Source organism: Lathamus discolor, chromosome 15, assembly GCF_037157495.1.
Source record: "Lathamus discolor isolate bLatDis1 chromosome 15, bLatDis1.hap1, whole genome shotgun sequence".
Taxonomy (NCBI): Eukaryota; Metazoa; Chordata; class Aves; order Psittaciformes; family Psittacidae; genus Lathamus; species Lathamus discolor.
The window spans coordinates 3,384,784-3,398,474 of record NC_088898.1 but is presented as its reverse complement, the minus strand read 5'-3'; the positions used below and the strand labels follow the sequence as shown (position 1 = coordinate 3,398,474).

Genomic DNA, 13,691 nt, shown 5'->3' with positions numbered 1-13,691 from the left:
GCATTGTAGGACACGCACACGTCGTTGCATTTGAGCAGGTTCTGTGTTGGGTCAGGCAGCAATAGTGTGAGCTGTATTTGCAAACTGGTACTTTTTGAAACATTTTAGCTGCTTTGAGGCCTGATCTCTGAACTTGAGGCAAGGTTTAGCTAAAAATGGAGTAAGCTCCATCTTCCGTACACCGTACATAGTTCTATAGTAAAAAGCAATACGTAAATGACCACAGGAGGAGGAACAGACCACCTTTTGACTGATGGTTTTATTACAGTGGAAGGCTTTAGCCTTAGCAGTTGAAGGTTTGGGGTTTTATGTTTTAGTTCATATTACAGTATAATGCACATACAGTAGCAGTCTCAACATTTTTACAGAGGTTCTATCACATTGTGAAGGCATAAAACACACTTGTGTATCGCATTAGCAAAACTAAAAGAAGCATATTGTCTCAGGAAATGACTGCTGGCAAGTATTTCAGAAAAGGGGGGGCAGCTGCAGACCCCAACAAAGGAAGCAAAAACAGTGCAGTGCTACTGGACTAGTACATCACCAGTATTTCATTTGATAAAATGAATGAATTAAAACAATAGTGGAAGGAGCATTGCTTTTTGAGTATGAGTAATTTGTGCCGTGAAACAGAGGCTGCAGAAGCCACATACATAATACTGTTTTGATTTTAGGTTTCAACACATACAGACTATGAGAACAATAACACAAAAAAGACAACATTCTTTGTCAGTGTGCTCTTTGGATGTGTGTGAGCTTAAGCCAGTGATGTTGAGATACAGAAATAATGGATGAAGTATACAGTGACAATTTGCAGATAAAAATAATAGAAGTTAAAGTGTATTTTACATGATAAAAAAAAGATGAAAGAGGAGGAAGTCTGTTACATCTGAGATGGTTACAAAATCCATGCTTGGTGAAGTAGCCTCTGCTGAAAAGATTGATGCAATGGGGAGTGACCTTGGCTTGGAGCAGGAGCTGGTGATGTATGTATGAGCATCTCTCTGCTAAATGGACCCAGATTTGTAGCACTAATATACATGGAAGCCCAGAACCAAACTCAGGATGGCAATAAATCAACAGCCACTTTGGGTGTCATTTCTGGTTTATATTCCACTATTGTTCTATCACTTTAATTCATGTCACTATCATCTGTTCATCTGGAACAGTTTTATATAATTTTCCAGCGGAGTTACCTGACAAATCCTATCAAATTAACAAGGTGCATTAACAGTATTGACTGACTGTGAATTCTGAAGTTACAGGACCATACAGTGAGACATTTTTAAGGATCTTTTCAGGGGTGATGCTTTCAGAGCGAGGGCTGGGGATCAACCCTCGCACACAAAGAACTTGCACCTTTATTTTTAGACCTTGCACCTTTATTTTTAGAACTTGCACCTTTATTTTTAGAACTTGCACCTTTATTTTTAGAACTTGCACCTTTATTTTTAGAACTTGCACCTTTATTTTTAGAACTTGCACCTTTATTTTTAGAACTTGCACCTTTATTTTTAGAACTTGCCTTGGCTTTTTTCAGTGAGAAAATAAGAACTTGGACATTCAACTTTGCGTATTTTCCTTAAACTACAGAAAATGCCATTTTGAATAATTAACTGTTACAGTGAAATAACAAGGCCAGTATTAAATAATCTGTCCAAAATTAAATTACAAAACAAAATGGGCTCCAGATACAAAATCAGCCCGCTCAAATTACCTAGTTCTAGCAGTCCTTAATTGGACTCTTGATACAATGCTTAATTGAAATGTGATCACTCTGATGTGACGTATGTTTAATGACAAAGCACATTCTTGGATTAATAAAGGGGGTTGGGGGCTGGTGGTGCTCCTATAACCAATCATCCCAGCCGGGGTTAAAATGAAGGTAAGTGTGTTTGAGTGGCAAGGACTGCAGCAGGGAGCCCACTGTAGGATTGTGCTCCTTGCTGCCTGTGTGCTGTGATTTTAGAGCTGCATAAAATGCAAACCAGTGTGGTTTGCAAATTCTGCAGCTATGAGCAGACTTGAAGAAATACTGAGTTAATTTTGGAGGGTTTGGGAGAGTCATTACATGTGCGACACCTTAACTTTGATTTTGTTACACCTCTTAAAAGTTTCATCGTCAGCTCCTTTAGGTTTTCCTGGGCTTGCGATGAGCCAAGTGTAATACAAAAGCTCATAGCCAAAACCCTCAAGAGGGAGAAGGTTCCCTCTGCTGTTTTCCTGGAGACGCAGGATCTAAATTGTATTTAAATACTTTTTTCCTGCTTCCTTTTGTCGCTTTCTCATGAGCTTCACCTATAACTCATGACTGAAGAAATGTAATTATTTTCAAGGCTCCACACATCCTGATGTAAAAAGCACGCTGGGAAGTTTGTTCAGTCGTGTCAACAGCTACTGAACAATGAGCTTCTGTTCATCAGCGCGGTGTAGCAGGGGTTTTGCTGCGCAGTACTCTGAGAAAGACCACCATAAATTACAGTGAGTGTCCCGGGATGGTTCCAGCACGCTCTTAGCCCTCAGCCAGCCCTGGCCGCATCCTGCTGGAAAGGCTGCTCTTGCACCATGTTGGGAGTAACGTGTGGAGCGATGGTAGAGGCATTTTCTGCTCTGGCTCACAGAAGGTCTGTGGTAGGATCTGCTGTATCCAGGTCAGCCCGCACGCAGCACGAGCAAAGCACCAGCCATCTGGGGAAGCCCATATTGGGAAGCCGGGCCCGGTGCCTGTGCCAGGAGCTACACAAATCCTCAGCTTGCTTCCAGAGCAGCCTAATTAGAGCTGGCTTGAAAATGCCAGCAGTGTAAGAACCATGGGATCTCTGGGACTGGATGTCTTTGTTTAGGAGTATCTGGGTAGCACAAAGAGCATTTCTGTAAGGCTGCAAATGGGTGTTGTCCTCTCATGTACAGGATGTAGTGTATGTGCTGTGTAGGAGATGGAACAGGGACGTGTGTGATAGTGTCTATTACATATAATAGCGGTGACTGAAAACCTAGCAGTATCTTTTTATAAATCTTGCAGCTCATGTAGCCACTGCTTCCAGAAGAGCTCTGTATGTGTTGAGAAGGATTTTTTCTGTGATATTTCTTTCTTGTTGGTATGCTTAGGCAGGAGAATAAAATGCAAATTATTAATGCAGTTTGATAACCGTTTGCTTTTGGTTTCAAAAGCCCCTGTGCTTTCAAAAAGCCCAAAAGGGCAATATACTTTCATCCCATTTAAGATTTATAAAGTGTGTCAAACAGCCGATATGAAATCGCTTAAACAGATCACTGTTGTGGCTCTCTATTCTTTCTCATCTTAGGTATTTCTGGAGACAAGGTAGAGATAGACCCTGTTACTAATCAGAAGGCCAGCACTAAGTTTTGGATTAAGCAGAAACCCATTTCAATCGATTCTGAACTCCTCTGTGCCTGTGACCTTGCGGAAGAAAAAAGCCCAAGTGAGTAGTCCTTTTTATTTATGTTCTCTCTTCTCTCCCTCCCTGTATGTGCTGGATGTCCAAAGAATTATTGCTACCGTGCCCTTTTCTTTCTATAGGTGTATTTTATTCGTTATAGGATGTTTTTAATCTGACTCAATTCTGTTACAGAGAGCACAACATAAACAAATACACATTTTATGAGTGTCCTTTTAATGCTGTTTACGGCTAATGGCATCATTAGGAGTGTTCCTTGCCCACTGTCAGTAGCTGCTTAACAGTGTCACACCAAGGAAACACTGACTTTGCCTAGCTGGTCTTTAGCCCCATAGCATGGCAGTCGAATATATGCTTTCACGTAACAGCAGCTATTTTAGATCTTTTAACATCCAAACCAGTTTGGAACAATCTGTTAGGTGCAGCTGAGGATCTCAGATATGCAGTAAGTATCAGCACAGTCTAAATTTGCTTCATCAGTGGCTGCAGGGTCACCAGAATTGCAATGTACCCTTTCTAAGAGTTCAGTGCTTGGCCAGCAGCAATAATTGAGCTGGCGGGAGGACAGGCTGGACATCCCAGTTCATCCCGGTCATCAACAAGAGGTCAGAGTTTGCTGTGTTTAGAGTGCAAATTCAAAAGCCAAGTGCTTGTGCTTGTTTTATCAGTGGAGTAATGAGTCTGTATCTGTAAAATTTGTTTTAAGAAGCACAAGATAGGTCCTGGGGGAATTGGGCAATGTCTCCTTGGGGTGCCAAAGTGTAACAATCTACTATCAAAAAGTAACTGCAGTTCAAAAGCTCAGATGGATTTTATTACATTTGTGCTTTTGCAGGGTAGGGATGCCAAGTATTAAGTACTTATCTGCAGGGTGACAGAGAGGAAGAATTATGTGATACATATTTACAGAGGTAATGATCTGTTGAATTCTCTTTGAAGAGTAAATTTATGGCTGCCACAGTTTTTATCAGCAATTATTGAACTATATCCTTCTCCCCTTCATTACCCCTTCCTACTTTCATGTTCTTAGTCCAGTTATTGTCTTCCTTTCCTGTCTCTCCAGCAAGACTTCATGGTCCTTGAGAAGGCATGATCCCAATGAAAGACTTCTCTAATGACCAGGCAGTCCAAACTGTATAACCGTTCTCTTGATAGTTCAAGGTGCAGTTTTGTACTTGAAAATATATTAACACCTCTGGGTTTGTGGTGGTAAAACTGTGCCCACAAAATGGGACTGTACCTGAAAACCAGCCTTGAAACCCACAGTTTCGAGCTCACACTCCTGTCAACACGACAGTCTTGAGACCCTCAGGCTGTCCCTGAAGACTTCCAGAACTGCATCCTGCAGGGATGAAGCTCTCCTGCCCCAGGGCCAGCACCTCCTGCTGTAGAAGGGGCAGGATTCCAACCCCCAAATAGTTTCCGGTTGCGAAAGGGCAGTACCTTCATGTGGAGATCATTGAAGTCTGTGGTCATTTTGAAGAGGATGCTGACAGGTTACAACAAAGGCAGTCTTTATGATACTGAGGGGTTTTATTTACTCTTTTTTGTAGGATCATAAACTTTTCTTATTAAAGAAGTGTTCAGCATATTTCCAAAGGAGAAAATAATTCCTCCTGAAATCTGCTGACCTCTTCCTGATTCATGAAAGATGTTCCAAAAGTCATTATTTTAGGCCAGTAGAAGAGACTTTTAGTGTGACATCTCAGAATGATACATTTTGGAGAACTCTTAACAGCAGATCAGTATCTCTTGAATTTTAAATGGAAAAAAGTTATTTTAGTAGCATAAAGAAATGAAACTCACTGTATTTCACAAGTTTGGTCTGTGATTTTTATCAGCATGGTGATATATGTTTGTAGCAGAGTTTACATCAAAAATTATTCCCAGATCTTCCTTGAATGAACTATTGCAAAGAAAGAGAGGGTGGATAAAGATAAGGTCTTTGCGTTCCACAATATATTTTGTTTTCATGTTTTTATCTCTTCTAACACAAATATGCTCCATCTCGTCTTTCAGAAGCGTTCTGCACATGTAGCACTGCTTGTACAGTTACACGGGGTGAGAACACCAAGGATGTTTTATTAAGCTGCCTGCCTCCCCTAGACGTTGGCAGCTGGGGTTATAATAAAGCTGAGTGCTGCTTGGTACACTGACTTCTTGTAATTCCAAAGAGAGGTGAAGGGTTTGCAGGAGCCTCCAAACGTGACCTTACAGTTCAGTGAGGGCGAGGGGTGCTGGGAGTGGAGTTTGGTGGCTGTGGTCAGTATAGCCGGAGGTTTGTGCAACTATTGTTCCTCTGAACGTGATAGTTAACACAGTTTAGTAGTCAATTAGCTCTTACTTTCTGCAGATTAAAGAGATGTTAGAGGTTTTGCTGGTACTTTCCTGCAGAAATGGGAAACCAGAAATTGTGTATCAGTGTAGTGGAAAGAGCCTCTTATTTTGTGTTAGCTTTCTCTGAACAGACAGGTTCATGCAGTGAAGCTTTAGTGGCACTTGTGTGAGTGTTAAAGGACTCAACAACTTCCAAGATGACATGTTGTGAATATTTATGGACAGACTCAGAGTCATTCTGGACAGGGCTGAAGCTTTCCTGTGCTGTGAGTTCACAGAACTTAGAGCTGCGTGCAGTGAAAACAGAAAATGAAAATGGAAAGCTTTGGCATCTCATTTGCCATTGGGATGGGTGTTGTAGGCTGGGATGGTGGATGATTCTTGTTTGCCCTTGTGGTAGCCCTGGATCAGCATTTGAATCTTTATTTGTAAATTAAATCAGACTCCCTGAATTTAGACAGAGGGAAGAGGTAATGGCCCTGCTGGCTCGATCAAATGCCATTAGAACCTGACCACATCGTGTATAAACGGCTTGTTTAAATCAGGTTCGGTCTGATTATCACGAGAGACTCTGAATGTTTTGAATCTTGAAAGGAAGCATCCTATCATTGAGAAATAAGATTTAAGCCTTAATAAAGTAGTTGTCATTTTTATAGCTGAAAAGAGCTTTGTATCTCAATTAAGTGTACATAATACAAAGTCTTAAGGAAGCAACATAGTATGTTTAATACAATTATGTCCCTTTGCAATAGTGTAATTTAAAGGAAATCTGATTCTGTTAATGTCTCTTACATTACTTGGACAAGGGAGAAACTTCAGTGACACTGACTGCACTGTGGACCAAGCGTGGTTGTGATGGATGTGTCGTGGCCATTCCTTCCTTGAGCTGAGCCTACTGGCTGCCTCAGCATCCACACTGCGGGTGCACTGAGCTGGTGCTGGTGGCTGGAGGGGTGAGCACACCTCAGCGCAGGCCTTTCCATGGCATTGAGGCTAACCAACTGGGCAGACTCAGAGTCATCCTCATACACGGGCTTCTTCCGTTCACTTGTATTTTACAATAGCTGCAGAAATCAGATTTATTTGGTCATTTACTTGAAGCACTGGAGAAATGTCCTCTGTGATCCTTTTTCTGCCTTTTTTGTTGTTTTAATAAAGCAGATACATCTCAGTTGCTAGGTCAAAATATCCTTAATATTAAAGTAGTCTAAACAAAGGTGTTCTGTAGGTCACGGAGTACATTGGTAACTTCAGTTTGTGATTTAATTGCCTGTTTTGCACCCCGCAGCTTAAGATTTCCTTTAAATTCTTATTCCATTGTTGCACTGGGGCTTAACAGAGTGTTAACCTGGTAATAGGCACAGGGCCTCCCCATTATATGTCTCGCTATCGAGCGGTTCTGCATGACTAGTTAAAAAAGATGGCAAGAAGATTAATGAAAGCCGCCTAGTACAGAAGGGGGGTAGGTACCTTTGCAAGACTTCTAGCAAGGAGATATTAGAGCTGAACCAGAGCTTGGCTTTTTCTTTATCCTGTGACCTTTGAACCTGCCTTACTGTCGAGAGCTGCCAGCGGAGCCGACGTTTTGATTGATGTTGCTACACGAGTCAGTCTTTCCCATTGAATTCCACATCTGCACGAAAATAGCTTTTCTAGCAGTATTCATACTGGCTGTAAGTGATAGCCAAAGTGATGCCTGAAATGCTTTTATGTAGTTTTCATTTAAAGCTAAAGGTATTTGATGTTTTAATTCAGGATCCAGTTCCTCCAGATTATGCACATTGGGTAATACTAATTTAATGAATTCATTATTGGGTTGTGAAAAGACTAAAAACATGCAGGACTCATCGGGAAGGCATGGATTCCTGCTGCTTGGGGAGCTTAAATAGAGATGTTGCATGTTTGCTCAAAGCCCTGCAGTGGAGCCAAAGCAGAGAGGCAACAATCATCTGTGTGCTCTGCAAATGGTGCACACAATGTTGTGGGGTAGTTGCTCCCGCTGTGAGTAATGTGAGGTATGGGGTGACAGAAGAAAATTCATACTTGATAGGAGACCCATCGCAGATTCTGATCAAAAGGTATAGAAAGAGGTTCGGCAGAGAAAATGTTCCCAAACTTCAGGCTTGGAGTGAAAGGAATCTCCAAGTGTGTGACAGGAAGAAAGGAGTCCGTGTGGTTTGCGGAGCAGTGGATGCCCCCGAGGGGCGGCAGCGAAGGCGCAGATGGTGCTGGGTTTGCTCATTTCCCATTGTCTGTGGCAGGCTCAGGGTTGTGCTGGGGCAGCCCAGGCCCTGGCAAAAGGCTGTTGGAGACCTCATCAACAGCCGTGCGGGAATGGTTCATGGGATGTGCTCACTGGAGAAGGGATCTGGCAGCGAGGGAGCCGGCAGTGGTGGGGTGAGGGCTCTGCTGTGAGAGCCTCCCTGCTGCTGCCCTGCAGACGGAGCTGCAGCTGATTAAATCCATCCCTATGAACAGCCTTTTCATAAAAGTACTCTGGAGCACAATCAGGAGCGTGCATTGCCTCATCCTTTTAACAAATATGTTTTGTAGCCCTATTAAAAGGGGTCTTCATCTATCCTGTCAAAGCTATTCTGCTGGGGTTTTTTAGTTTAATTACACTATCCAATTAAAACTCCTTGCTGCATTTTGATTCGCTTCTCCTTGGGCTTGAGTGGATATGACATTTACAAGGCTCGCCTTTCAAGCAGACAATGGCGTGATTGATGAGGTGCAGACGCAATGAAGGAGGCGATTGCCATGTGGAAACACTGCTTAGTGCATTTTGATTTATTTATCATCTTTTTTCCCAAACAAGGTTGCTGGTGAAGAGGTTTTGGACAACCCCAAGTTCCACCTCAATTTTCACCATTCTTGCAAAAATCTTTATTAGTATTCTGCCTCTGATAATAATTTGAAGAAGAAACAAAAGGCTTTGGGGAAAAAAATCCAGATGTGTGAACAGTTACCACAATTGGACATAAAAGTGGATGTTTGCAGCACTTTAATTGCAACTCTGCTTTCAGGACATCTGGAAACAAGACATCCACTAATAACAGTGTTTTATAATAAGCTTACAGTAGAATATAAAGCCCTGCTGCTCCCTGAGAAAATGGGGCAAGCCAGCAGAACTGCAGCTATTGGGTTTTTGTCTTAATGTTCATATCATGTGTTGCTACTTGCCTTGGTTTGAAGGAGACCCATCACAGGTACATGGGGTGCAGTCTGAACTCATCAGTGGCTCCACTGGTATCACTGGGGTCAGGATTTCATCCATAACTTTGACGGCCACCACTGCCTCAGAAATTAGTACCTCTTGGATAAATATCACTTGCATAAAATGGGCTTAAGCCCACTTTTACACTCAGGACTACATTCAGTCTGTGTCCCACTCTGAGCTTGGTGCTGTATCCCTGCTAACCCAGCTCTGGCTGCAGTGCACCTCATGACATCCCCCTAGAAGAAAACTTTCTTGTTATTAGAGGTTGTCGGGACGGGTGTTTTGATGGTGATGCAATGCTTGCATTATTGTAGGACCTTCAGGCCATGCTCCAGGGTCACGGCATCATTTTTGAGGTAGCCCATGTGGATTTCAAACAACAAAATCCCTCCCTAAAGCTTTTAGATTAAACGTAACAGTGATTGGTGAGCAGAGGTTACCCCATTTCATGCAGTGTTTGAAGTAAATTTGCCTTTGTGCAGAAACATTGCTCATGTGTATTTTATTTTCATCATTCTTTGCTTTTTTACTAGTAGATTTCTAGTTCTTTGTGATCCTCCCTGAGTCTGTAAGAAGAGATATCAAGGTTTTGGTCCTGTTGTAGTCATGATTTCTGTGATGTCAAATGATGCTCATAAGTGTTCTGTTCTTCAGAGAGGTCTTTCTCTAGCTATTTATTCCACTAATAACTCTTAATTGTTGACTTCTGCCTTATGGCCCTGTAATGACAAAGCAATCATCAAGGTATATTGAAAAATTAACATAAATTTGCATTTCCCAGTGTTTGTTTTCTGGTTTGTCCAATTCATGAATATTCTTTTCATCCTCCATCTAATTAGTGATTTAATTCAGTGCCTACTGGGGTGGGGTTTTTCGCATTGGCAAAAGCAAGTGGTTTGGTACAGGCTGAATTGGGGATAAGAGGGGAAAAGAAAAACTCTTTCTAGACTTAACAGATACGGTTAAAAATCTTACCTCCTGCAAATTCGCATCCTTCCAATGTTTTCCAGGCAAGAAGTGTGTGTTTTAGATCCTGATAAAGAGTTTTGTTAGTTGGATTGGAAAGTGAACCATTTTTTCACCTGTATCAAGTGGAGGATGGTGATCTGCAGAGGTTTTGTGTGTTTTCCCAGGACTTGCAGAAATTAGCACAAGATTTACCGGTGACTGTGTAAGCACATTTGGTCAGTAATTCTGGAAGCTGTAATTCAGCAGTATTTCTCACCTCCTGCATGGAAACACAGAAGAAGCTGGGGGGATGAAGCACGTGGTGGAGGTAGCACAAACAGTTTCACAAGACCTGGGAAAGGTGGAGAGGAGAAAGACGAGCAGCAGGTTTGCATGGGGTTATGCTGTTGGATTGGGAAGGACTATTGGTTATGCTGTTAACTGGCCTCTTCCTTCGCTTTTTTGGCAGTACAGTAGTGTTAAAAATTAGGTGATATGCCAAACAACTGAGTTTAAGACATCATGCTGAAAGAGTAAATGAGCTCTCCTCAGTGAATTTCCAGTGAATTAGCATCCTGCCCTTCTGCCTGAGTCTACTGTAGGCTTTTCTCCAGGTGTAACCACACAGGAACCTATTAGTGTTCCAGAGCTGAAAAAGATTTGTCAGCATTCAGAGCTGAGGCCAAGGGGCACCTATGGTCAGATGCAGTTTTCTGCCGTTGCAGTGGGTTTAACCCCAGCACGTGTTGCAGCCCTAGCACAGGGCAGCGGCACCAAACCTGCTCGGGTCTGCTGAGCTCACCTTGTGGGTTGTGCCTATATCACAACAAAAGCCTGTGGTAACAGACAAGTTTCTGTCATTTCATTTGCCTTCAGTGAATGCCTTTAATGGATAAGCCTAGTTGGGAATAACATGCATTTTCCATTGTACAGCTGGTTAAATCTGATTGCAAACTATTGAGGCTTCCCCCCGTTCAGTTCTTCCTTGCCATCCGCCGCAGTGGCTGACATTAAATACACTTCTGCGTGGTCTCGGTGCAGGGCAGTGACAGACAGCACTGACATTTGCTGGAGTTGAACACTTGTGTTTCAGACCTGCAAGCTAAAGGACACCAAACCATTGTTCGTGCAGGAGTCATGGTAATGAAGCTGTTCCTGCAACATCTGCATTTGTTTTCATTCTACTGTCACATGCGGTAGAAGCCGCTTGAGCTGCTGCTGTTACCAGATACTCTTACATGGAAATATAAAACCATTGACGTTCCTATTGATCTCTGAATTGTCAAGGGTGGTGCTCTATTGGAAAGAGGTACATAACGTATTTAAGCACTCTTGGAAATGGAAATCAATCTCACAATTCATAAATTCCATCTGGCTAGAATAGTAGCAGAGCAAAGTGCCAGTTATGATTTCAATGAACTAATATTTCATGCTGTAAACAGTATAATGTGGATTTGGAGCATATAAACATAATGCTGTAATGGGGCTTTCTGAAGAAAAGTCATCTTAGCTTCTTACCACTAAATCTGTCACCTGTCAGGGCATAGGATCAGGTTAGATGGAGTACAGGTCCACAGCTCAGCCAGCGCCTGGCCAGAGAGGCTGGGACCAGCACACTGTCTGTACTGGTGGGATTGGGAGCACACACTGCCCTTGGCTGTGCAGAGGGATGCGTGATGCTTGTGTGGCACGATGGAGCAGGACAAGTTCTGCCTCCTTCTACATGGCACATCAGCACTGTTATTGGCATCTGTTGCTGTAATTGTCATTGAAAGAGCTGACTCTTCGCAATCCCAAAATAAGTGCCTGAAATAAAGTCTGCATTCTGCTTCTATCAGCTGTATGCTTTTGCCAGAAAGGAGGAGTAAATCACCAGCTTAAAACTAAAATGGAGTTCTGGGGAGGATTTCCTCGTCAGGCTTGATGGAGGCTGCGATCATTTTCACATTAGTACTTTGTTCTGTGTTCTGTGCCTTACCTCTGCGGGGTGGTGCATGGCGGGGCAGCAGAGCTGCGAGGAGCACACCAGCAGCACGCTGGGTCTTGCTGCTCCCTGCACACACCCAGCCCACTCTCCGACATGCAAGAGATGAACACATTGAGAGCTTTGTGTCCGGTTGGCATCACGGAGCAGCCTGGAGACAGGAGCCATGAGATGCGAGGCCATCCTGCTGGAAGCAAAGGGCTCAGCTTCTGGCACTTTCAGAGCCTTTCCCCCAGCTGAGCCAGGTAGGGAAAGCGGCCTCTGGAGCATCTGGCAAGGCAGGATCTGCGTGGGGAAAGCAGGCTTCTTAGGTGGAAGAAAACGTGGAATGAAGAATCTAAACCACGTGAGGGAAGTCTTGATCCACGGCAGGAACCACCCCAGGAACTTCCAAGAGCCAGAACAAAGACCCTTGTTGGAATCCCCCAGACCATATTTTGTGCCATATGAACTGTCATTTTTGGTAATCAGTTGCTGTAACTGTGCCATAGTAAATGTCCAAGGAAACTGCGGTAGGTGATGGGGCACAGTGCTGTGTCCAGTGCTGTGTCCTGTCGCCAGAAATGGTGCACAGGCGCTTTTGGAATCGTAAAGATGCTGACTTCAGTCCGGAGTGGAGCCGGGCGTGCATGCATTAACATACTGATGAGCTGGGGCTAGGAATTCCCGCATTTTTAGTACCGCTGAGGCATCATTTGTCAAATGATTTAAAGGGGGGGTTTATTATTATTATTAGCCAATTTTTCAATACAGAATTTATATTCCAGATTAACATGTTAATTAACATGCCACAATAAAATACTTGGGTCTCAAATTTTCTGGCCACCAATCTGAGCATATATCAGTCACATTTTGGAAATCTGGAGAATTAGATAATGTAAATAGGATTTCAAATTAGCTTTCCTCCAGGAAAGCCCTGAATTTACAGTAGTGTGGCTGTTACTTTACAGATTACTAACTTTGACTTTAGAACTGACTACATCATGAGAAAACTGATGGGAAAGTATAGAATATGCTTAACTTTAATTCTGAAGCCGTGAACTTCCATACAAGTGAAGGATATTTTGCCTTCCTACATGTTCTGCATGGAGACCTTGCTTTTAAAGACATCCTCCTGTCCTGCCTGCAGCACTTTTAAAGGGCAGGAGTTTCCAAGCTACCCTGCAAAGGCATCCACAGAGGCAGGCCAGGCCATCAGCACCTCATGTCCATTCAGTCCCTTGGAACCTCCATTCGGAGCAGCAGCAAAACCTGCCAGGGACATTCTGCATGGATAGAAATTGCAGTTACACTTTAATCTTGATTGTCCTGCCTGTAGGAAGTGAGAATCCTGGTTCCGAGTGTGTTTCATAGCATCATTGCTGCATCCTTTTGTATTTCCCAGTGGCAATGTTTCGCTTTGCTGTAAGCAAGTGGGTAGGTTTGGGTGACGTTTAGGGGAGAGGTGGTTGGAGTGGTGATTCTGGGGTTAATTGGCCTTTTATTTTAAATATAACACTTCTCTTGCGCGTGAGATGTATTATACAGTGAATAGTTACGTAAAGTAGTCCTAATGTGGTAGTTTAACTGAAACACAGTCTTGGGCTGAACGGGAGCTAACTAGCCATTTGATAGATTTTTGCATTTCCTGCAGTGGGGATGTGATGGGAAAAGGAACTTTATTGAATAGAGTTCAGCTGCTCCTGTAAGCCACCACTTGCCTTAAATTGAAATGACATGAGAAGCCTGTCAGCATTTCATTACTTCCTTCTGTTGTGCTGATGGTATGCTAAGATCACCATCT

The 13,691-nt window shown here is 43.0% G+C and overlaps 1 protein-coding gene across 4 annotated transcripts in view; it reads left to right on the top strand.

The window, feature by feature from the left end:
* Positions 1-13,691, top strand: part of MAPKAP1 (MAPK associated protein 1) — a 97,947-nt gene that overhangs the window by 81,453 nt on the left and 2,803 nt on the right. For all 4 annotated transcript variants that reach the window (XM_065695887.1, XM_065695886.1, XM_065695885.1 and 1 more), the window contains one exon: positions 3,306-3,443. In XM_065695887.1, the coding sequence (XP_065551959.1) occupies positions 3,306-3,443 (138 nt within the window). The remainder of the gene's footprint in view (positions 1-3,305; positions 3,444-13,691) is intronic.